The 25223-nt window shown below is 45.6% G+C and overlaps 3 protein-coding genes across 7 annotated transcripts in view; 1 reads left to right on the top strand and 2 right to left on the bottom strand.

Annotated features, from left to right (window-relative positions):
- Positions 1-2652, bottom strand: part of LOC107975771 (ras GTPase-activating protein 4-like) — a 32194-nt gene extending 29542 nt beyond the window's left edge. For 3 of the 4 annotated variants that reach the window (XR_002944615.3, XM_063814172.1, XM_063814173.1), the window contains exon 1: positions 2513-2652. The gene's annotated coding sequence lies outside the window, so the exon portion shown is untranslated. The remainder of the gene's footprint in view (positions 1-2512) is intronic. The other variant, XR_002944616.3, reaches the window with a different exon arrangement.
- Positions 2653-10754: 8102 nt separating this feature from the next.
- On the top strand, positions 10755-20793 carry LOC735664 (putative speedy protein E21). 2 transcript variants are annotated; one of them, XM_054687498.2, is made up of 8 exons: positions 10755-12123; positions 13084-13302; positions 14632-14862; positions 15896-15954; positions 17178-17263; positions 19306-19624; positions 19747-19851; positions 20706-20793. In XM_054687498.2, the coding sequence occupies exons 1-7, from the start codon at positions 11964-11966 to the stop codon at positions 19804-19806; spliced, it is 1134 nt and encodes a 377-aa protein (XP_054543473.1). In that variant the 5' UTR covers positions 10755-11963; the 3' UTR covers positions 19807-19851; positions 20706-20793. The 2 variants fall into 2 exon arrangements, with proteins under 2 accessions (XP_054543473.1, XP_063670240.1); XM_063814170.1 differs by lacking the exon at positions 20706-20793 and having other exon boundaries at positions 19306-19846.
- LOC129144550 (DNA-directed RNA polymerase II subunit RPB11-a-like) overlaps positions 20728-25223 on the bottom strand; it is a 40233-nt gene continuing 35737 nt past the window's right edge. Inside the window, exon 6 of the mRNA XM_063814171.1 lies at positions 20728-20908. Coding sequence (XP_063670241.1) covers positions 20863-20908 — 46 coding nt within the window. The 3' untranslated portion in view covers positions 20728-20862. The remainder of the gene's footprint in view (positions 20909-25223) is intronic.

The raw sequence follows: 25223 nt of genomic DNA, 5'->3' as shown, positions 1-25223 counted from the left end.
TTAAGACAGTAAATTGTATGTTACGTTTTTGTTTTTTGAGATGGAGTCTGGCTCTGTCGCCCAGGCTGGAGTGCAGCGGTGTGATCTCCGCTCACTGCAAGCTCTGCCTCCCGGGTTCAGGCCATTCTCTTGCCTCAGCCTCCCAAGTAGCTGGGACTGCAGGCGCCTGCCACCACGCCCGGCTAATTTTTTTGTATTTTTAGTAGAGACGGGGTTTCACCGTGTTTGCCAGGATGGTCTCGATCTCCTGACCTCGTGATCCGCCCGCCTCGGCCTCCCAAAGTGCTGGGATTACAGGCATGAGCCACCGTGCCTGGCCATGTTACGTGTTTTTTTAACCACAATTTAAAATTAAATGAAGGGGGCTGGGTGCAGTGGCTCACGCCTGTAATCCCAGCACTTTGGGAAGCTGAGGTGGGCAGATCACAAGGCCAAGAGTTCAACAGAGAACTCCTGGCCAACAGACTGAAACCCCGTCTCTACTAAAAATACAAAAATAGGCCGGGTATGATGGTGCATGCCTGTAATCTCAGCTATTCGGGAGGCTGAGGCACAAGAATCACTTGAACCTGGGAGGCAGAGGTTATCGTGAGCCAAGATTGTGCCACTGCACTCCAGCCTCAGTGACAGAGTGAGACTCTGTCTCAATAAATAAGTAGGCTGGGCACAGTGGCTCAGGCCTGTAATCCTAGCACTTTGAGAGGCCGAGGCAGGTGGATCACAAGGTCAGGAGTTAGAGACCAGCCTGACCAATATGGTGAAACCCCGTCTCTACTAAAAATATAAAAATTAGCCAGGCATGGTGGTGTGCACCTGTAATCCCAGCTACTTTGGGAGGCTGAGGCAGGAGAATCGCTTGAACCTGGGAGGGGGAGGCTGCAGTGAGCCGAGATCATGCCATTGCACTCCAGCCTGGGCGACAAGAGCGAGACACTATCTCAAAATGGAAGGAAGGAAGGAAGGGAGGGAGGGAGGAAGGGAGGGAGGGAAGAGAGGAAGAAAGGAAAGGAAAATATGTATTATCTCAGCAAGTAAAATGCAGATGAAGGAAAAGGACAATGATCATTTGAATGGAAGATGGATCCACTGTAATCCAGGTATGGGAGAATACTGAACACTAATGTCAAAAGAAACAGAATGTGCTGACGATCTGCAAGGCATTGCACAGAAGACAAAGAACACAAACCACGGAGAGAAGACTAGCACAATCAAATAGTGGGAGGTGAGGAAGGTAGACAGAATTCATGATTTTGGAATGTGCACAGTTTACCATCAGACATTCTGAGAAAGAAGGAAGTGAACTATCTCACTGGTACTGCTATATTGTCAAGTAAAATATTCAACTAGGTTAAAAGTGTCAGACATATCAATTTGGAGGCAAGCTGCAAAAATACACAGGAAAAAAGGTCTTAGAAGTTGAGATTAGATAAACTCTTTTACGGGATACAAAGAAAACCAAAAAAGTGGAAAATGGGTTCTAAGAGGACACTCCTGAAAAGGCAAGAAAAGGAACCGACATTCACTTATGAAATTCACACTTCCTGAATGTCTACTATGGACAGAGCATGATTCCAGTTATGGGGAAGGGGAAATGAACACACAGGCAGGTCATAAATGAGCATTGGGGAAAGAGGGGAAAGCTGAGGGAGCGCTACATCATCACATCAACTGAGCATGGACTTGGGGAAATAAGGTACACCACAAGCTGTGACTCAATTCACAAGCACAGGTGGAGGACAAGGTTTTGGTATCTGAATGCCTAAATAAATAAATAAAATCGAGGGCAGAAAATAAGTCCAAGGTATTTTTAAAGCAAGGAAGGAAAGAAAATGGAAGATAAAAAGAATGAACATAAAAGTCTCAAGTTAATTTTTATGTCAGACTTCTGAATGCCCCAAAATGAAACAATTCTGTAAGGCCGAGAGCAGTGGCTCAGGACTGTAATCTCAGCACTTGGGGAGGCTGAGGTGGGTGGATCACTTGAGGCCAGGAGTTCAAGACCAGCATGGCCAACATGGTGAAACCCTGTCTCTACTAAAAATACAAAAATTAGCCAGGCTTGGTGGCATGTGCCTGAAATCCCAGCTACTCAGGAGGCTGAGGAAGGAGAATCGTTTGAACCTGGGAGGTGATGGTTGCAGTGAGCTGAGATCATACCAGTGCACACCAGCCTGGGTGACAGAACAAGACTCTGTCTCCAAAAAACAAACAAAAAAACAAACAAACAGCCCACAACAATTCTCTAATGGCGAGGGAGTAAATAAGTGACCGATAATGCTGGAGGAAGAGGAAATGAATGGGTCCCCAGTATAGGTTAGAATGAAAAAATCCCTACCAATGTAAATCAAATATAAAACAAACAAAAGAGTTCATGTATGTGTGCGGGAAGGAAAGTGATATTTGGGGGTTGGGAGGTGTTACTGAGGGTACCGAATACATATAAACAACTCTTTAGTCACTCCCAAAGGTCTGGGATGAGCATTTTTTAACATTTGATACTCTCCTAACTTACCTGGACTATGTTGACATGGAAATTCACCTCCCGTTATCCACAGCGCCTCTCCCTGCTCCAACTTAATGATGACGTTTGGCTTGGTGATATCATATCTTGTTAATGGGAAAAGAAGAAGGACTTGGGCAAGTTGCTCGGCTTCAGAATCTCCGAAGTACAAGATGTTGCCACCTCATAAGCTGCATAACAGAAATGCTCCATTTTTTACCTTATCAAAGTTAGAACCTTTCAATGAAGAATAATATAAACACTGCAGCTAGTGCCCACAAGGAATTAAATGGTGTTGTCGCTTATTTCTTCAAACTCAAGCATAAAACCCCATTCAACTGAGAGCATTCAGAAAGCAAGCTATCCTCACCCAAGGAAACTAGATGGCTGTAGTTCTCCAACATCACATCCCCGTATGTTATCTTCTCATCAGGGTCCAGTTGCTGCCACTCCTCCTGGGTGAAATCCACAGCCACATCTTTGAATGACACTGGCCCCTGTAATGGCAACATGATCAGAATTGGGAGATATGGAAAAGGGATAGGGGGATAACATTTTACAAAGCTCACTGGTGAACTTAACCATGAACATTGTATACCTTATTTTATGTTACAGATTATGGAAGGGAAATCATATTGGAAACACATATCCTTTGGGGTCCTTTATGTATATACAAAAATAAAAACCCAAAACACAACTGAGCTCCTATTTTGCAACTGAACTGAGTTTTGGGGATATGAGATGAGTGAAACACCATGCCTGCTCTCAGAAAGCAGACAACCTAATAAGGAGATAAACATGTAAACAAACACAAGCATTTTACTCCTTGTCACTTCTTTTAGTCTTCTTTGCTGCCAGGCCCTCCCTCCCCTTCTCCGGGACCTCTTCATGTTGGAGTGCCCACCACTCAGTTCCTGGTCTTCTTCTTCCTAACTCACTGCTCTGGGGCTCTCACCTAGTTTCAGCTCCTTGTTCTTTTGGCTCTTTCATTCTCATAGCCAGTGGCCTCTGGCTATCTGCATGACTGATTTTATCTCAAACATCTCAATCTCACAGCAATAAATATTCGTTAAATGAATGAATGCCCAAAGCTGTTATTAGAATAATGCAGACAAGGTGCAGAATGATTTAACAAAAGAGGATCAAATTATTTTAACTTTATGCCATCAGATTAGGCTTCACAGACTCAGTTAACTTGAAGTCCTTAAAGATGAATTGTGTATTCTATGGGATGAAGGGGAGGAAGAATATGATGAGGTGTAAAAGTACCAATGGCAAACATGAAGCAGCTTCAATTTTTAAGAGGTTGGGGCTGGGCATGGTGGCTCATGCCTATAATCCTAGCACTTTGGGAGGCCGAGATGGGAAGATCGTTTGAGCTCAGGAGTTCGAGACCAGGTTGGGCAACATAGTAAGAACCTTATCTCTGCTAAAAATAAAAATTTTTAAAAAAATTGGCTGGGCATCATGGCACATGCCTGTAGTTCCAGTTACTTGGGAGGCTAAGGCAGGAGGATGGCTTGAGCCTGGGAGGTCAAGGCTACAGTGAGCTGTGAATGCAACACTGCACTCCAGCCTAGGCAACAGAGCGAGACCTTGTCTCAAAAAAAAAAAAAAAAAAGAAAAATGCAAAGCTCCTGGGCTCCAGCAATCCACCTGCCTTGGCCTCCCAAAGTATTGGGATTACAGGCTTGAGCCAGCATGCCCCGCCCAAACTTGCAGTTTAGAAAAAGGAAGTGCCCAGTAAGCATGTTGCATTATCCTGTTATTTATAAAGAACATATCAACAAGGGGTTCAAACCCAGTGATACAGCTAGGACCATGTAGATCCCAAGAGATAGCAGAGGCAGAGCCGCTAGGCTGGTGGGCTGAGAAACTAAAGCAGAACATCCAAGCTTATCCACAGGCAGGCCACAGGAGCTGATAAAATCACCGAGAGAGAGTAATAACTTTCTGGGTTAAGTTAGTCCAGAAGGCAAGGAGGTGGTAGGGGTTAGAAGACTGATCGACCAATAAATAACATAAAATTACATGTCAATACCACTTACATCAATACAAATATCCAAAATGAAACATAACCAAACAAAATCCAGTACCAGATTAAAAACGTAATATACAACAGACAAATAGGACTTATTCCAATAATATAGACTAGTTTAATATTTGGAAATCTATTAATATGATAAGCCACTGTAACACAGCAAAGAAGAAAAATCTTGTATCCATGAAGATACTAGAAAAAGCTTGACAGAAAAAGCTGATTTAAAAAAACAAACTAAAGAAAATAGAAACTGATGGATACTTCATTAACATCAATATTATATACACAAATATAAATATTACACCCTAATATGCCATAGTACGTATGATATGTGACATATGTATTTCAATTACACACAAGCACATATATACAGTTTGCGTGTATATACACACATACACACACACACACACACACACACACACACACACTCTTATGCCTCAGTCTTCTCGGTCCGAAAGTCAGGATTTTACTTAACAGGGAAAAACTACATATCTTCCCACTAAGATCAAGAACAAGGTATTAATAAAATGCTCATTATCTACAATTAGAGAAGAGAAAACAATTAGAGGAATATAACTAAGAAAAAGTAAAAGTGCTTGGGCACGGTGGCTCACGCCTGTAATCCCAACACTTTGGAAGGCCGAGGCGGGCAGATCACCTGAGGTCAGGAGTTCAAGACCAGCCTGGTCAACATGGTGAAACCCCATCTCTACTAAAAATCCAAAAACAACAACAAAATTAGTTGTATTATTAAGGTCAACTTAATAATACAGAGATACCAGTTTCCCTAAATTACTTTATAAATATGCAATCCCAATAAAAATACCAAAAAGCTTTTTCCTGGAACTAGATAAGCTGACACTACAGTTCATATGAGGTGGAAGAAAATCAAAAACAGCTCAGGGAAAAAAAACATTTGGACATGGATAAAACTGGATCCAGGCCAGGTGTGGTGGCTCATGCCTGTAATCCCAGCACTCTGGAAAGCTGAGGCAGAAGGATTGCTTGAGGCCAGGAGCTTGAGACCAGCCTTGGCAACATAGCAAGACCCTGTCTCTACAAAGAAAAAAATATATATATTAGAAAAAACATATAGACAGAGACATGAGGACTTCTGCCCTCAGGTGTGATAAATTAACAAGTACTGGATATACCCTCCAACCTGAAACAGCACACACCAAAGAACAACAAAATCAAAAACAGAAAGAAAAATAAAACAAGAACATATACGAAGCAATGATTTGTTTTTTTGTTTTTTGTTTCTTGAGATGAAGTCTCGCTCTTGTCTTCCAGGCTGGAGTGCAATGGCACAATCTCGGCTCACTGCAACCTCTGTCTCCCGGGTTCCAGCAATTCTTCTGCCTCAGCCTCCCGAGTAGCTGGGATTACAGGCGTGCACCAGCATGCCCGGCTAATTTTTATATTTTTAGTAGAGATGGGGTTTCACCATGTTGGCCAGGCTGGTCTTGAACTACTGACCTCATGATCCGCCCGCCTTAGCCTTGTTGTTGTTGTTGCTGTGATTACAGGTATGAGCCACCACGCCTGGGCTGAAGCAACGGTTTTCAAGGCACTGATTGTCAGGCAGTAGAGTTATCTATGAGTGATGGGAAATAAACAAGGTGAACCAATCAACTTCTGCCTTGAGCGTTTCCAGGCCATGGAGCAGGGAAGAAGAACCGAGGCAGATGTGAAGAGAAAGAGTTGTGGGATGGGAAAATGGGCAGGAAATTACAACCCATAAGGAAGAAAAGAATCAGTCCATCAAAACTGGCCCAGAATTGACACAGAGTTCACAACCGGCACAGGGCACTGAGAGAGTTCATCGTTCTATTCCAAATGTTCAAAAAAATCAAGACACGCAAGATGTAAAAAAGACCCACGCTAACCTTCTACAGATAGTACAATATCTGAGATGAAAATTATACTGGAAAAGATGAACAGCATCGTGGAAAAAAAGAGATTAGTGAATATAAAGACAGCAACAGAAGTTACATAAAATGAAACAGAGAAAAAAGAATTAAAAGCAAATAAAGAGCAACAATGTGTTGTGGGAAAATTTCAAGTGGCCTAATATACAGGCAACAAGAATCAATGGAGGGGAGGTGGCGGGTACTTGAAGAGATAATGATAAAAATGTTCCCCAAGTGATGACACCATAAACCCAAGATCCAAGAAGTTCAATGATCCCCAAAACAGAAACATGAAAAAAATGATACCATGACATATTGCAATCAAATTGTCCAAAACTAGTGATAAAAAGTTTAAAACAATAAGGGGGGAAGAAAAAAAGACATGTTATATATAGGGGAACAAACATGAGTATGAGATCAGATTTCTCTTAGAAAAAAGTATAAGCAGGAAGACAACGGAGAAACATATTTAAAGCACTGTGGAGAAAAATCCAGCAAAAACACCTTTAAAAGCAAAGACACAATGAAGACATTTGCGGACATATAATAATTCATCATCAACTAGAAGAAATGTTAAAGAAAGTCCTTCAGGCAGAAGTAAAATGACAGCAAATAAAAATTTAGATTTACACAAAGGAATGAAGAGTACCAGAAATGGTAACTGTGTATTTTCTCTCATTACTTAAATCTCTTTAAAAGATACCTGGGCCAAGTGTGGTGGCTCACACTTGTAATCCCAGCACTTTGGGCGGCTGAGGCAGATGGGTGACCTGAGGTCAGGAGTTCGAGACCAGCCTCGCCAACATGGCGAAACCTCGTCTCTACTAAAAATACAAAAATTAGCCGGGCGTGATGGTGGGTGTCTGTAATCCCAGCTACCCAGGAGGCTGAGGCAGGAGAATCACTTGAACCCGGGAGGCAGAGGTTGCAGTGGGCCAAGATAGCACCCCTGCACTCCAGCCTGGGGGACAGAGTGAGACTCTGTCTCAAAATAAATAAATAAATAAATAAATACTGTTTAATTAACAACAACGTAATAGTGTGTGGCACTGATACCACCTGTAAAAATAAAATGAACGACGGTGTAAAGACCAAGAGGAGAGAAATGAAGTGTCCTATTGTAAGCTTCTCTTATTCTAAGAAAAATGGATATTACTTAAGAATAAACTATGACAATTAAAGTTGCATACTATAAATTCTAACTCACTAAAATAACAAAACAGTGATAGCTAAAAACCCAACAAAAGATATAAAGTAGAATCATAAAAAATTCTCAACTAATCAAAAGGAAGGAAGACAAACAGAGACATTTTAAAAAGAAACAAAGAAGATGAGACTAAAGGAAAGCAAAGACAACGGACTATAACCTAACTCGTTTTATCAATAATCACATTACATGTAAACGGTTTATACATCCCCAATTATGAGACAGAAATAGACTGATGAATACAAGCAAGATCCAAATTTTGCTGCCTGTAAGAAATAATACTTTAGATATAAAGATGCAAATAGGTTAAAAGTAAAAGGATGGAATAAGATATACCATGCATGTATTACTCAAAAGAATGCTACATAAATAACAAAGTACATTTCACAGCCTGGAATATTAGCAGGGATAAGGAAGGCCATTTTACAAAGTGGTTAATTAATCAACAGGACGTAATAACCTTGAACATTTATGTATCTAACATAACACATAAAGCAAAAAGTGGTAAAATTGCAAAGAGAAACAGAACCACAACTGCAGCAGATTTCAATCCCCTCTCCCCCACAATTGATACAAGTGGGCACACAATCAAGAAGGATATAGTACACCTGAACAACACAACCAACCAACTTGATCTCATTATCAAACACTCCACCCAACCAGAGCAGAACAAGCCATCTTCTCAGGCATGCACAGAATTTTCCCAAGACAGATCCTGTTCTGAGCCATAAATTTAAGAGGTTCCATGTAGCATTCCAGACAAAAATTCACAGTCTAAATCTAATCATGAAGAAAGATCAGGGAAACCTAAATTTAAAGACTTCGATAAAATCACTGGCCTGTATTCTTCAAATGTTATAATGGCACGGCGGAACAAATCCGTATTAAACAGACTTAAAAAGCATGAAAACTAAAGGCAATTAACAGTCCTAGACTGAATCTTCTACCAAAAATTAAAAATTGCTATAAAGGAAATTATTGGGAAATTGGCAAAACTGGAAAATGAACTATAGTTTAGATAAAAGTATTAAATCAATGATAAATTTCCTGAATTCAATTACTGAGCTATGGGTATTTAATAGAATATTTTGATTTTATGAGCTATAATCTAAAACTTTATAGGGTAAAGAGGCATGACACGTTACACCCACTCTCAAATAGTTCAGAAAATATATATATATATATAAATATATATATACACATACGTATATAGGCATATAAATGATTAATGTGGGAAAATGTTAAGAATGAAGTATCTGAACAAAAGGAAGTATCTGGGATTTCTTTGTAAAATCCTTGCAATTTTTCTGAAAATCTGAAATGATTTCAAAATAAAATGCTAAATAGAAAATAATGCTATCAAATATATATGTATATATTTGCTATTAAAAACATATATTATATGTATATATTTGCTATCATATATATCAAATATATTTCAAAAGGACTCAGAAACCAACTTAAAGGGATTCCGTCTGGCCAAAGATGGAACCACTTAATTTTCAAAAAGAATCACAACTTCTATGTACTGAAATATTCACTATCTGCTTAAACCCATGAGCTCATGATGGTAACAAAACAAAATACCCTCCTGCTTAAAAGCCTACTCAATATTTTAGAAACTGTCTTTCCTGCATGAATTACATAAACAAATAGAGAATAGAAATTTATCTTTAGAAAAGTATTCTAGGCCAGCCGTGGTGGCTCATGCCTATAATCCCAACACTGGGAGGTTAAAGAAGAGGATCACTTGAGCCCAGTTCAAGACCAGCCTGGGCAACATAGAGAAACCTGTCTCTACTAAAAATTAAAAAATCCGCTGGGCATTGTGGCATATGACTATACTCCCAGCTACTTGGGAGGCTGAAGTGGGAGGATCACTTGAGCACAGGAGTTTGAGGCTGCAGTGAGCCATAAACGTGCCAGCCTGGGCGACAGAGTGAGACTCTGTCTCCAAAAAAAGAAAACAAAAGTATTTTAGCCATTTTTTTTTTTTTTTTGCGATGGTGTCTCGCTCTGTCACCCAGGCTGGAGTGCAGTGATGCAATCTCGGCTCACTGCAACCTCTGCCTTCCAGGTTCAAGCGATTCTCCTGCCTCAGCCTCCCAAGTAGCTGGGATTACAGATGTGCACCCCCACGCCCAGCTCATTTTTTCTGTATTTTTAGTAGAGACGGATTTCAACATGTTGGACAGGCTGGTCTCGAACTTCTGACCTCTGGTGATCTGTCTGCCTCTGCTTCTTAAAGTGGTAGGATTACAGGCATGAGCCACCGCGCCTGGTTTGCCAATTTTTTGACAACGTATCAACATCATTTACGATGGGCACGGCCTCAGTGTAGTGTGTCTAGACAAGGTGGCCGGAAGAGAGAGGAATATGCAAACCAGGCTTGAAGATGGGTTAAATCAGAGCTTTTCATTCCACAAAAGAGAAATTTTAATGGGGTCAGAACATTGATCTTCTAATATTTGAAAGCCTGTTAACTAGGAGAGAGAGAGCAAACTATTTTGTTGTAGGAGGACCCACCCAGCTCTGACGGTTTAAAGCGTCACGAATCCGAATTTGAACTCCAGAAAAGCAGAGCTTCCTAACATTGGGACTTCCACAGCAATGGGATCTGCTTCCTCTTTCAGTTTGTGCCTTTTCTATGAGCGAGAGACTCCTAGGAAAGCAGCAGCCCATTAGGAAAACGTGTGGGAAATCACTCGCGGGTTCTTTATTTTTTTTTTGAGATGGAGTTTTGCTCTTGTTGCCCAGGCTGGAGCACAATGGTGCGATCTTGGCTCCCTGCAACCTGCGCACCATGAGTTCAAGTGATTCTCCAGCGCCCTCTCCTGAGTAGCTGCGATTACAGGCATCCACCACCATGCCTGGCTAATTTTTTGTATTTTTAGTAGAGATGGGGTTTCACCATGTTGTCCAGGCTGGTCTCAAACGCCTGACCTCAAGTGATCCACCCACTTTGGCCTCCCAAAGTGCTGGGATTACAGGCATGAGCCACTGAGCCCAGCTGGGAACCCACAGGTTTTTTGGATGGTCTCTGAATGTCATGTAACTCTTTTATTTTTTATTAAAAAAATTTTTTTTGACACAATATCTTGCTGTGTTGCCCAGACTGGAGTGCAGTGGCAAGATCATGGCTCACTGCAGCTTCTAACTCCTGGGCTCAAGTGATCTTCCTGTCACATGAGTCTCCCAAGTAGTTGGAACACAGGTGCCAGCCACCACACCTGGCTAATTTGGTTTGGTTTGGTTTTTTTAGAGATGGGCTCTTGCTATGTTGCCTATTCTGGTCTTGAACTGCTGGCCTCAGGCAATCTGCCTCCCTTGGCCACCCAAAGTGCTGGGATTACAAGCATGAGCCACTGTGCACAGCTGAAATTTTTGACTTAGTCTTTTTGTACATGTGATATTTTATTCATAGAATCCATAAATGGAAGGGAAATTTCTGAGTTCAGAGCAATACATATGATACAAAACTTGATATATAGACTAGAGTTTCTTAGCCGAACTGGAGGGGCTGGCTTAGGTAATCCATGGATTCCCTGAAATTGGGGACACCACTGGAAATATGTGTGAGCTCAGGGGCAGTTTCCTATGATTTTTAGGCCTCAAAATGTCTCTTGGACTCAAAATTGCCTTAGGGCAGAGGACGTGTGTACCCCCAGTATAGAATCTCGGACAGTGAATGTGAGTAAACATTCGGCAGAAAAGCTCTGCCAAACTGAGTGCTCTCATGTGACTTTTTCATCAAGTCAGTATTCCTGGGATCTCTTGTACATGATAATCTCACTCTTGTACATGATAATCTCACTCTTATAAGGTTTCATCGTTTCTGCTTACTCTAGTTTTCTTTCCCACTCTGTTCCCTCTCCCACCAGACTGGACTCTGAAATGGGCATGTACAGAGATGAAGAGACCCCAACATGCTTCAGGCTTTGAGTGGAGAGGACACAGCCTCTGCTGGGACAGGGAACAGAGGGATGTGGAGTCCCTGAAGATGCTTTTGGACAATGGTCTGAGGTTGGGACAGTGGCAGGAGATACCATTCACCCAGGATCTCCAGGACAAGAGATCAGAATGGCAGTTACATGTGTTTTTTTTCAAACTGGTTGCCAGGTTGGCATGAGCCATGACATCAGAGATTCCGACCTTCCTGATTGGAGGGACCGGACTCCCTGGTGCCTGGAGATCAGTTGGACAACAGTATCTTCTCAGAGCTGTTCTCCACTCCTGACTTCTCCTAGGCTTGAGAATTGATAACATCCTCTTCTGGATCCTAACAGTGTCCAGAAGAAGGCCATGGACAGAACGGAGACTAGGTTCCATAAGAGGGGACAGATTACGGGAAAGATCACGACCAGCCGTCAACTGCACTCCCAGAATGAGCAGAGTCCCCAGCGGAGCACCTCGGGGTACCCCCTCCAGGAGGTGGTGGATGATGAAGTGTTGGGACCATCAGGTGAGGGGACTGGTGGAAGAAGAGGTGGGATAGGATTGACTAAGACGAAGGAAGGGGGCCAGGTGTGGTGGCTCACGCCTGTAACCCCAGCACTTTGGGAGGCCGAGGCGGGCGGATCACCTGAGGTCAGGAATTCAAGGCCAGCCTGGCCAATATGGTGAAACCACATCTCTACTAAAAGTATAAAAATTAGCCAAGTGGTAGTGGTGCACACCTGTAATCCCAGCTACTCAGGAGGCTGAGACAGGAGAATCACTTGAGACCGGGAGGAAGAGGTTGCAGTGAGCTGAGATCACGCTACTGCACTCCAAAAAAAAAAAAAAAAAAAGAAAAGAAAAAGAAAAAAAAAAGAAGGGTCAGCGGTCAGGAAGGAGAACCTGAGGAGGGTGTGTGGGAAGAATGGAGAAATTCAGGCTGGGTGCAGTGGCTCACACCTGTAATCCCAGAACTTTGGGAGGCCAAGGCAGGCGGATCACTTGAGGCCAGGAGTTTGAGACCAGCCTGGCCAACATGGTGAAACCCTGTCTCTACTAAAAGTACAAAATTGAGCTGGGCATTATGGCAGGCACCTGTAATCCCAGCTACCTGAGAGGCTGAGGCAGAAGAATAAATGGAATCCAGGAGATGGATGTTGCAGTGAGCTGAGATTGCACCACTACACTCCAGCCTGGGTGACAAAGCAAGATTCTGTGTCAAAACAAAACAAAACAAAAAAGGAGGGACTCAGAGAGCCAGGGACCAGGGAAGGACGTGAAGCAGTGTTCGGAGGACAGAGAGAGAGAATGGGGAGGGGAAGGAGCGGCACATGGGGTTGAGCAGAGGAGAAAATCAGAAAAATGGCTTAGAGAAACCAGCAGTCTGCGAGTCTGGGGAGGATGGAGAGTGGTTTGGGGTTTTGGGTCGGGGTCTAAGGTGATCAGATGCAGAAGCATTACACAGTGGCCTGGTTTCTTTACTCAGCCCCTGGGGTAGATCCCAGCCCCCCATGTAGGTCCCTTGGCTGGAAAAGGAAGAAGGAGTGGTCAGATGAATCTGAGGAGGAGCCGGAGAAGGAGCTCACCCCTGAGCCTGAGGAGACCTGTGGAGTGGAGACGCTGTGTGGGCTCAAGATGAAGCTGAAGCAACAGCGAGTGTCACCCATCCTCCCTGAGCACCACAAGGACTTCAACAGTCAGCTTGGTAGGAGGACACCCCAGAAAGCACCTCCAATCCTGTTCTTTCTAAAAAGAGGAAACTTCCAATAACCACACTTTTCCAATGGGAAAGATACGCCCCCAGTGGGTGAGCTCTCCACGCAGGAGGACTCAGAAGTGATCACTCATGAGGGACACTTAGGAGACGATAGAGGACTAGGCTAGACTTGATAAAGGTTGGCGCTTGGGATGAGAAAGCTTGGTTTCGGGCCAGGTGCAGCGGCTCACGCCTGAGATCCTAGCACGTTGGGAGGCTGAGGCAAGAGGATTGCTTGAACTCAGGACTTTGAGGCTGCAGTGAGCTATGTATGACTGCACCACTGCACTCCAGCCTGGGTGACAGAGCAAAACCCTGTGTCAAAAGAAAAACGAAGGCCGGGTGTGGTAGCTCATGCCTGTAATCCCATTACTTTGGGAGGCTGAGATGGGCGGATCACTTGAGGTCAGTTGTTCGAGACCAACCAGACCAATATAGCAAAACCTCATTTATACTAACAATACAAAAATTAGCCAGGCATGCCTGTTATCCCAGCTACTCGGGAGGCTGAGACAGGATAATCGCTTGAACCCAGGTGGAAGAGGTTGCTTTGAGCCAAGATAGCGCCACTGCATTCCATTCTGGGTGAGAGAGTGAGACGCTGTCTCAAAAAAAAAAAAAAAAAAAAAAAAAAAAGAAAAGCAAAGAAAACAAGGAAGGAAGGGCCCAGAAGTCAGGAAGGAGCACGTGAGGAGGGTGTGTGGGAAGAATGGAGGTACTGAGGCAGGGTGCAGTGGCTCACACCTGTAATCCCAGCACTTTGGGAGGCCAGGCAGGCAGATCACTTGAGGCCAGGAGTTGGAGACCAGCCTGGCCAACATGGTGAAACCCTGTCTCTTCTAGAAGCACAAAAATGAGCTGGGCGTTCTGGTGGGCACCTGTAATCCCAGCTACTTGGGAGGCTTAGGCAGGAGAATCACTGGAACCCAGGAGGCGGAGGTTGCAGTGAGCCAAGATCGCACCACTACACTCCAGCCTAGGCCACAAAGCAAGACTGTTTCTCAACAACAACAACAACAACAAAAAAACGGGACTCAGAGAGCCAGGGACCAGGGAAGGATATGAGGAAGTATTCCGAGGACAGAGAAACAGGAGAATGGGGAGGAGAAGGAGCGGCACATGGAGCTCAGCAGAGGAGACAGACAGAAGGAAAGATGGCTTGGAGAAGCCAGCAGTCTGCGAGGCTGGGGAGGATGGAGAGTGGTTTGGGGTTTTGGGTCGGGCTCTAGTGTGATCAACTGCAGAAGCATTACACCGTGGTCTGGTTTCTTTACTCAGCCCCTGGGGTAGATCCCAGCCCCCTGCATAGGTCCTTTTGCTGGAAAAGGAAGATGGAGTGGTGGGATGAATCTGAGGACTCGTTGGAGGAGGAGCCACGGAAGGTGCTCGCCCCTGAGCCTGAGGAGATCTGGGTGGCGGAGATGCTGTGTGGCCTCAAGATGAAGCTGAAGCGACGGCGAGTGTCGCTCGTGCTCCCTGAGCACCACAAGGCCTTCAACAGGCTGCTTGGTAGGAGGACACCCCAGAGAGCACCTCCAATCCTGTTCTTTCCAAAAACAGGAAACTTCCAATAACCACACCTTTCCAATGGGAAAAATATGCCCCAGTGGGTGAGCTCTCCATGTGGGAGGAATGTGAAGTGATCACTCATGAGGGACACTTAGGAGACGATAAAGGATTAGGTCAACTTGATAAAGGTCAGCGCTTGGGATAAGAAAGCTTGGTTTCGGGCCAGGCGCAGTGGCTCCCGCCTGAGATCCCAGCACGTTGGGAGGCTGAGGCAAGAGGATTGCTTGAACTCAGGACTTTGAGGCTGCAGTGAGCTATGACTACACCACTGCACTCCAGCCTGGGTGACAGAGCAAAACCCTGTCTCAAAAGAAAAACCAACGCTGGGCACAGTAGCTCATGCATGTAATCCCAGCTACTCGGGAGGCTGAGACAGGAGAATCGCTTAAACCCGGGAGGCAGAGGTTGCAGTGAGCCAAGATCAGGCCACTGCATTCTAGCCTGGCCCACAGAGCAAGACTCTGTCTCAAAATAAATTAATAAATAAATAAAAATAAAAATCAAATAAAGAAAAACAAAATCAATAAACAAAGAAAGTGGTTTCAGCTGTGCCCTCTGAAACTTAATGTCTCTTACTGACTTTTCTAAACCTAAGTGTCTCCATCCATAGTGGGAGATACCAAGGCCATGGTCACACCCTGATGTGACTGTCTCATGAGGAAATGATGGGAATTCCTTTATGACTCTGCAGTGGTCCCTCCGTGTCTGCTGGAGGGGGTCCTGGCTGATTCCCAGCTCTACATCCTGTAGATTCTCACACCCAGGGCCTCCTTCGGCCTCTTCTCAGGGGAGTCTCAGAGCAGGAGCCTCTCTCCCTTGCCCAGTGAAAGTCATTCTCCCCTCTCCCATCCACCTCACCCGCGGCCACAATCCTGAGACTTCCCCCCGGGAGGCACACTTCTCCTCGCTGCCCTGCTGCTCCCACGGAAACCCTGTCCTGCTTCTCACACTGACATCTGCTCTCTAATCACAGAGGATCCTGTCATTAAAAGATTCCTGGCCTGGGACAAAGATCTGAGGGTGTCGGACAAGGTAAGGTTGTTCTCCATGTAACTGTTCCTGTTCCAACGCATGGCTGGGGGGAGGGCGCAGCTTCCAAACCCACAGTTCTCCCTCCACCACCTCCCACCAGATGCTCCTACAGTCTTTTTTTTTTTTTTTTTTTTTGTGAGACAGAGTCTTGCTCTGTTGCCCAGGCTGGAGGGCAGTGTCTCGATCTTGACTCACTGCAGCCGATGCCTCCCGGGTTCAAGCGATTCTCCTGCCTCAGCCTCCAAGCAGCTGGGATTACAGACATGAACCACCACGCCTGGCTAATTTTTGTGTTTTTAGTAGAAACGGGGTTTTGCCATGTTGGCCAGGTTGGTCCTGAACACCTGACCTCAGGCGATCCACCCGCCTTGGCCTCCCAAAGTGCTGAGATTATAGACGTCAGCCACTGTGCCCGACCAGCTCCCATGGTCTTGAGTCTTGGCACCCACAAATTTTTTTTTTGTGAGACAGTCTAGCTCTGCTCCCCAGGATGGAGTGCAGTGGCATGATCATAGCTCATTGCAGCCTCTAATTCCTAGGCTCAAGCAATCTTCTTTCCTCAGCCTCCTGAGGAGCTGGGACTAGGCACATGCCACCATGCTCAACTAATTTTTGAAATGTTTGTAGAAACAGGGTCTCACTATGTTGCCCAGGTTGTTCTCGAACTGCTGGGCTCACATGATCCTCCTGTCTCCACCTCTCAAAAAGTACTGGGATCACAGGCTTGAGCCGCCACTCCCGGCTATTCTTGGTCTTTTTATGATTTGTCAGCATCTCCCTCAGGATTCTGCTGGTCTCTTGCAGAGTGAATGAGTGGCCCCTGCCTCTCCTATGGGTCCTTCGGGATCTGAGCTCTGGGCCACAGTCTGGCCGCAGCCCTGAAGCTCCTGGCCCCTCTACTCTCAGCTCTTCGGGACAGTTCTCTGCCTGGCACACAAAAGACCCTCCTGACACCAGCCGACCTAGACACACCCCCTCCAAAGATCCCATCGGAGCCCACCATCCTGGGAGCATCACCCAAAACCCTTCCTCTGGCTTCTCGGATTTGCATCCGACCTTCGAATACCCCTCCATCCCGCAATTTCCAAATGAGTACAGTCACCCCAACACTGAGGTCCCTTCTCTGATGGGCAGCCCCTCCCCAGACCCTCATTCCCCCTCTCCACAATCTTCCTCTTCCAAGATGTGACCTCTCCCTCTCTGTGTTCCTTTCTCTCCATCAGTATCTCCTGGCTATGGTCATAGCGTATTTCAGCCGGGCCGGCTTCCCCTCCTGGCTATACCAACGCATTCATTTCTTCCTGGCTCTGTGAGTGGTTTGCTGCCTCCTATCCGTCAATATCCAATGCCCTGGGACAGCGGGGGAAGTGGGATTCCAGCCTTTCATTTATTCTTTCACCTATTTGTCCTCTTTACTCTGTGTACAAAAGAGAGAGGATTATACTACCATAGACTGTTGTTTCTAAACAGAAACTCAGGCTGGGCACAGTGGCATATGCCTGTAATCCCAGCACTTTGGGAGGCCGAGGCAGGCGGATCACCTGAGGTCAGCAGTTCGAGACCAGCCTGGCCAACATGGCCAAACCCTGTCTCTACTAAAGATAGAAAAATTAGCTGGGCGTGGTGGTGTGCATCTGTAATCCCAGCTACTCGGGAGGCTGAGGCAAGAGAACCCTTTGAACCCAGGAGGTGGAGGTTGCAGTAAGCTAAGGTCGAGCCACCGCACTCCAGCCTGGGTGACAGAGTGAGACTTTTTCTCAAAAAAAAAAAAAAAAAAAGCCAAAAAAACAAACTCCAATGCCAGTGTACAAATAAAAGAATAAAACAAAAGGAACCATAAACCGCTCCTAAGGGGAAAAGAAAAGGAGTGGAGGAGCGGACATGCCGCTTCCTCCAGCAAGCAGACGTTTCTGGTTCTTCTCTCTCTCTCCTTCCCACATCAACCACAAACGCCATCGACCTCCTCTGGGTTCCCATGACAGAGGCCACAGTTCAGGTCCCCCTCGCATCACTCGAATCCACTGTCAAATGCTCCCCGCTGGGGTCTCCTGGAGTCTCTCCCCAAGCCAGGGGGCTTCCTAGTGCAGCCTGAACATCTTTCCAAAGCACGACAACCTCACTGCCCACCTGAACAACTTCCTTAGCTGATGCCTTTCTCTATCGAGGCCAGGGTCCACAGTGTCAATTCTACCCTCTCTACAATCTCTACAAGCACACTGGCTCACCATCTTGGTATTTCCTGGCTCGGCTTCACTGCTCCTTCCAAATGCCCTCCACTCGACTTTGTGTTTGTGTTTTCTGTCTGGGTGTCCCGCACACATGTGGCTCTGAAGGGAAGGACCCATTCCTTGAAGTCAGTTCACCCCACAGCCTCTGTGATGCCTTCCCTCATCTTCCAACTTCTGCATGCCCGTAGCTCTCTAGTTACATCCTGGACACTGGGATTAGGTCATCTGCCTTGATTACTCCCAGTCCCATTAGACTAGATGCCTGTAGAAGGCAGGGTCCTGGCAAAATATCAATGTATTCAATTTCTTTTATTTTTTTGAGACAGACTTGCCCTGTCCCCCAAGCTGGAGTGCAGTGGTGAGATCATAGCTCACCGCAGCCTCCATATCCTGGGCTCAAGCGATCCTCCCACCTCAGCTTCTTTATTAGCTCCGACTACAGGGCTGTGCCACCACACCTGGACAGTTTGTTTGTTTGTTTGTTTATTGAGACAGAGTCTTGCTCTGCCTCTCAGGCTGGAATGGAGTGGCCCAATCTCAACTCACTGCAACCTCCGCCTCCTGGCTTCACACAATTCTTATGCTTCAGCCTCCTGAGTAGCTAGGCCTAACGGGTGTGCCACCGCACCAGGCTGATTTTTGTATTTTTAGTAGAGATGGGGTTTCTCCGTGTTGACCAGGCTGGTCTCCAACTCCTGGTCTCAAGCGATCCACCTGCTTCAGCCTTCTAAAGTGCTGGGATTACAGGCATGAGCCACCGCGTCTGGCATATTTCTTATATTTTTAATAGAGACGAGGGTCTTGCTATGTTGCCCAGGCCCGTCTCAAACTCCTGGCCTCAAGTGATCCTCCTGCTTTGGCCTCCCAATGTGCTGGGATTCCAGGCGTAAGCCACCACTCTCGGCCACCAGTTGGGTTTTTGTCTCCATCCTGAAGGAGTGGGAGACGCCCTTGATCAGGTCTCTGTCCAGCAGAGCCCTCCTGAGGAAGGCATGGCTCTCTGCAGGGTGGGTGCCAGTCCTGAGCTAGGGACGGTCCCTTACCTTCCTCTCTGGGAAGCTGACCTCAGCCGGAGGCCTCTCCTGGTGGTGCCCCTGAGCAGCAACCTGATTTCTGTCCTCAGCTACCTGGCCAATGACATGGAGGAGGACGACGAGGACTCCAAACAAAACATCTTCCACTTCCTGTATGGGAAGAACCGCTCTCGCATACCCTTGCTCCGTAAGCGTCGGTTCCAGTTAGGCCGTTCCATGAACCCGAGGGCCAGGAAGAACCGCTCTCGCATACCCTTGCTCCGTAAGCGTCGGTTCCAGTTACGCCGTTGCATGAACCCGAGGGCCAGGAAGAGCCGCTCTCAGATAGTCCTGTTCCAGAAACGTCGGTTCCACTTCTTCTGTTCCATGAGCGGCAGAGCTTGGGTTTCCCCAGAGGAGTTGGAGGAGGTGAGTGGGGCCTGGGGAGGTGGAGGAGGTGGGGAGGAATTGGGTGGGCTGGAGGCTGGATGAGGGGAGAGAGGGGTATCCTGGCGAGTCCCCGTCTTCTCAAAGGGCGTTTGTTTTTCCAGATCCAGGCTTATGACCCAGAGCACTGGGTGTGGGCGCGAGATCGTGCTCGCCTTTCCTAGAGCTCCAGGGACCGTGGAGGCCTGAGGTCATCGGCCTGAGAGAAGGTACATCTGCATCCTCCGGGGTAAAGGCAGAATATTGGGGTCTATTTCGGAAATCCGAAGAACCCAATTGCTTGATCCAGCTTCAAGCCTGGGCAACGTGGCGAGATCCCCTCTCCACAAAAATACAAAAATTAGCCAGGCGATGTGGGACGCATCTCTACTCCCAACTACTCAGGAGGCTGAGGCGGGAGGATCGCTGGAGCCTGGAAGGTCGGGGCTGCACGGAGCCCTGATCCTGCCACTGCACTCCAGTCTGGGCGACAGAGTGAGACCCTGCCTCAAAAATAATCATAAATACTGAGTTTGGGGAGGTTCATTATGATTGACGCACTTGAGTTACCGATTTGGGTCGAGGGTTCAGTGAAGCTTTGGTTTACATCTTGTGCAGCTAACCACGTTGAGCACAGAGCATGAGACTTCGTCATGAGGAGGTAGGATTAAGGATTAGGCTTCTGGACTCGTGGTTCGTGATGCTGTCACATTAGAAACACATCTAGCATGGTTACAAGTTTAGATCTTAAGTAACACAAAAGGCCCCAGCTGTGATGAAGTCCAAAGCCACATTCTCTGAGGGTGCCCTACTCCCTGGGCAGACCCACCCAAAGTCCTTGCTATGAAGCAGATCACTGGGGCTGACCTTGGGTGTATTAAGTGAGTTTTGGAGTCGTGGTTCACCAAAGTGTGAGTTTCACAGTTGAACACGATGGTTCAGAAGCAGGGTATAGAATGAAAGGCAGCAGATAAAATTGCATTTCTCAATTGCTCTGAACTCTAGACTTGACATGGGACGTGAATAACCTTCCTGTCTAGAGAGCTGCCTCCTTGAAGTGTGACATTGTCTCTCTCACTTCCAGAACACCGGACCCAGGGGAGATGTGGATTTTCAGCAGGAACTTTATTCCAATGCTAATGGCAGACACCAGGAAGGAGGAGAGGAACCATTTGTGCAGATCATCTAGAAGAACCTGGACCATTCTTGATGGAGCTGAATACAGTGATCACGTTGTCCTCCTAGGAGCAGGGGTGGGGGGAGGGGGGTGGGGTCCTTCTAGGAGTCCTTGGAGAAAAGTAAGAAACCAGGAGTGTTTCCAGTTCCACCCTTTCCTGCGGCACCACCACCCTTTTTATATTGCTGAATTCCAACCTCCCCGGGGCGGAACCTGGAGGTCCTTTTTCTTACGGACTTGGTTGCCACAGACCAGGAGCATTTGAAGGCACAATGCAGGGGCTCAGATTGGCACAGAATTCTTTTGTGAAATATCAGTGCCACAGATTGTAACAGATAGCTTCATGCACACTCTGCATTTTATTGGTTTGTTTGGAAAATGTCGGCCATTGAATTATTCATAGATTTATTTCAAATAGTTTGGAAATTGTTGTACTTTTGAAAACATGCTGTTCCTGTAGTTTTTTGATGAGAGTTATAGTTGTTATATATACATAAAGATAATTTTCTTTTCATGTTTAAGAGACAATTCTTTTTATCCTAAATATTTTATTATCTTTAAATTTGTTTCTGTATTATTATATGTGCTCCTGAAGCGAGCACTCTCTTTATCTATGATACTTCCATAATAATCTCTTCTATTTATAGCTATTGGTAGTTCCCCACCAGAAAAAAACATAATTCTGGTGATAGAAATTTTTATTTGCTGTTTAGGTTTGTGACTGAATTGTGAGAATTCAGCTGTGATTTTTCACGTCTCAGATATATATACTAACATGTCTAATATATACTATCTATTTTATTGGTTTATTTTGAAAAACATGGGTATAGAATTATTTAAATATTATTTTATTTATTTAAATATTTATTAAATATATTTATTTAAATATTTATTAAATATATTTATTTATTTAAATATTATTACTTTAAATATTATTTTAAATATTTTGGAAATACTGGTATTTTTGAATAGATGCTGTTTCTATAAAGCTGTGTGATGGGTGTTATAACTGTTATATACACATACATATAATTTTGTTTTCCTTTTTAAGAGAGGATTCTTTTCATCCTAAATCTTTTACCTTTCAATCTTTGTATCTATTATTACACGTGCTGCTGAAGGGAGCATGGTTTTTATCTATGATACTTAGTTAACATATATATTACATTTATAGCTATGTAGTAGTTCCCCTAAATTCTTGTAAAAATAAATGTTTATTTGGTATTTCATATATGTTTGAAATGTGAGAATTCAGATGTAAGTTTTTACCTTGTTTTGGCATGTTTGTATGTTACTTTAAAGAGGATGTGTGTTCTAAAGGAGGACATGAGCTGTGTGTTTTTAAGAGAACAATAGAGTGCGTCTCTTGGGGAAACATAATAAAAATGAACTTTTCTCAGCTTCACAGAAATTGTGATCATATTGGTCTGGATTGATTATTTGCTGCCCAGTGATATTTTTCCTTAATGGGGTTGTGGTTATTTGAACATATTTATTAGCTCTGGAAGATAATCCTGTGCCGTTTTTTATGTAGAAAAAAACATAAGGCTGGGTGCAGTGCTCACACCTACAATCCCTGCAGTTTTGCAGGTCATGGCGGGAGGATCACCTGAGGCCAGGAGTTTGAGGCCAGCCTCAGCAACATAGCATCTACATCTATTTTTAATTTTTATTTTTTAAAGAAAAACAATAGAAGAGAAGGCTGATCCCAAGCTACAGGGTTTTTTTGTTTGTTTGTTTTGGAGACAGAGTCTTGCTCTGTCTCCCAGGCTGGAGTGCAGTGGCACAACCTCGGCTCCCTGCAACTTTCACCTCTGGGTTCAAACAAATTCTCCTGCCTCAGCCTCCCAAGTAGCTGGGACTACAGGCACCCGTCTGTACGTCCGACTAACTTTTGTAAAAATAGTAGAGACAAGGTTTCACCATGTTGGCCAGGCTGGTCTCGAACTCCTGACTTCAAATGATCCACCCACCTCGGCCTCCCAAAGTGCTGGGATTACAGGCATGAGCTACTGCGCCCAGATGCCAAGCTAGAGTTTTAAGGCAGGAAATGAGAGAAAGATATTGAGAGAGGAAAACCAGGTGGTAAGAAAACTCTAAAGGTGGCCGGGCATGGTGGCTCACGCCCATGATCCCAGCAGGAGTTTGAGACCAGCCTGGCCAACATGGTGAAACCCTGTCTCTACTAAAAATACAAAAATTAGGCAGGCGTGTTGGTGCACGCCTATAATCCCAGCTATTTGGGAGGCTGAGGCAGGAGAATCACTAGCAGAGATTGTGTCTCCTCACCCCCTCTCAAAAAAAAAAAAAAAAAAAAAAAGAAAGTTCCTGCAGCAGTTAAAGCTGTGAAAGACAGGCACTCTGCCATGCAATTCTTTGTGATTTTTCTCTTTTCTTTTTGGAGTTGGGGTCTTGCGCTGTCAGCCAGACTGAGGTGCAGTGGTGTGGTCATAGCTCACTGCGGCCTCAGACTCAAGCTCAAGCGATCCTCTTACCTTGCCTTTCAAATTGCTGGGATTATAAGCATGAGCCACTGCATCTGGCCTGTGTGACACAATTCTGTTTTTTGTCTTTTTTTGGGGGGTGGGGGATGGAGTCTCGCTCTATCACCCAGGCTGGAGTGCGGTGGCGTGATCTTGGCTCAATGCAAGCTCCGCCTCCTGGGTTCACGCCATTCTCCTGCCTCAGCCTCCCGAGTAGCTGGGACTACAGGCGCCCGCCACCATGCCTGGCTAATTTTTTGTATTTTTAGTAGAGACGGGGTTTCACTGTGTTAGCCAGGATGGTCTCGATCTCCTGACCTCGTGATCTGCCCGCCTTGGCCTCCCAAAGTGCTAGGATTACAGGCGTGAGCCACCGCGCCCAGCCTATGTGATGCAATTCTGATGTCAACTCCCTGATGTTACCTCAAATGCCACAGGTTAAGGCCACCAGCCCCCACTAGGCTGCCCTCGCTTTAGACACACCTGCAGGCTTGGGTGTCCTCAGACCACATGTACTTCTCACCAACTGGCTGCAAATTTGGAGGTTCCCACCATGTCCTCAAGTTCGATAACTCACTAAAACAATTCACAGAATGCAGAAAAGCATGATACTTTCTTTTTTTTTTTTTTTTTTTTTGAGACGGAGTCTTGCTCTGTCGCCCAGGCTGGAGTACAGTGGCCACCATGCTTGGCTAATTTTTGTATTTGTATTAGAGACGGGGTTTCGCCATGTTGGCCAGGCTGGTCTTGAACTCCTGACCTCAGGTGATCCACCCGCCCTGGCATCCCAAAATGCTGGGATTATAGGCATAGCCACCATGCCTGGTCGACTTCTAGAGTTTCAATAACAGAGATGTGATTCAAGAAGGGAGACATGTTTTGTAGATGGCAGGAGCTTCATGAAAAGAAGCCAATGAAGGGCAGGACGTGTAGCTGTCTACCTACAGGAAACCAGCCAGGAGCCTCCCCACAGGGACTTCAGCACAGATGGCCGGGAAAATCTGCATTAACCTGAGCTCTGGACCTAAGAGAGGACAAGGCCTTGACCATTTCTACAGACTCACAAGATGCAATCTCTGTGGTCCATGCCCGTGGTGTGATCTGGGAAACGGGGGACCTTCTAAATGCCAACAACAAGGAAATCAAATGTGCAACAGACAGAAATACCGGCATTGACGTGGGCCATGGAGAGGCCTAAACAGATGACTGCAGTTCACTGCTAAGGTCATCAAAGGGGTGACTCTGAAATAATAAATTTCAGATGCCACGGCCCAAATAGCTGCATGAGGTGGGGAAGTCCTCCACATGCCTCTGCTTCCTTCGGTACCTGTTTATGAAATCAGCCGAGCTACTTCCCTGGGGAATTTCCGTTCTTTCTTTCTTTCTTTCGAGACGGAGTCTTGCTCTGTCGCCCAGGCTAGAGTGCAGTGGTGCAATCTCGGCTCAATGTAACCTCTCCCTCCTGGGTTTTGGCAATTCTCCTGCATCAGACTTCTGAGTAGCTGAGATTACAGGTGCATGCCACCATGCCCAGCTAATATTTGTATTTTTAGTAGAGACAGGGTTTCACCATCTAGGCCAGGCTGGTCTTGAACTCCTGACCTCGTGATCCACCCGTCTTGGCCTCCCAAAGTGCTGGGATTACAGGTGTGAGCCATCACGCCCGGACTTTTGTTTTATTTTTTGAGACGACGTTTCACTCTTGTTGCCCACGCTGGAGTGCGATGGCACGATCTCAGCTCACTGCCACCTCCTCCTCCCAGGTTCAAGCGATTATCCTGCCTCAGCCTCTCGAGTAGCTGGGATTACAGGCACCCAACACCAAACCCAGCTAACTTATTATATTTTTAGTAGAGATGGGATGTCACCATGTTGGCCAGGATGGTCTTGAACCCCTGACCTCTAATGATCCACCTGAGTTGGTTTCCCAAAATGTTGGGAT

Source organism: Pan troglodytes, chromosome 6 (genome assembly GCF_028858775.2).
Source record: "Pan troglodytes isolate AG18354 chromosome 6, NHGRI_mPanTro3-v2.0_pri, whole genome shotgun sequence".
Lineage (NCBI taxonomy): Eukaryota > Metazoa > Chordata > Mammalia > Primates > Hominidae > Pan > Pan troglodytes.
Note: the sequence above shows the minus strand (reverse complement) of the source record. Positions and strands in the feature narration are given on the sequence as shown.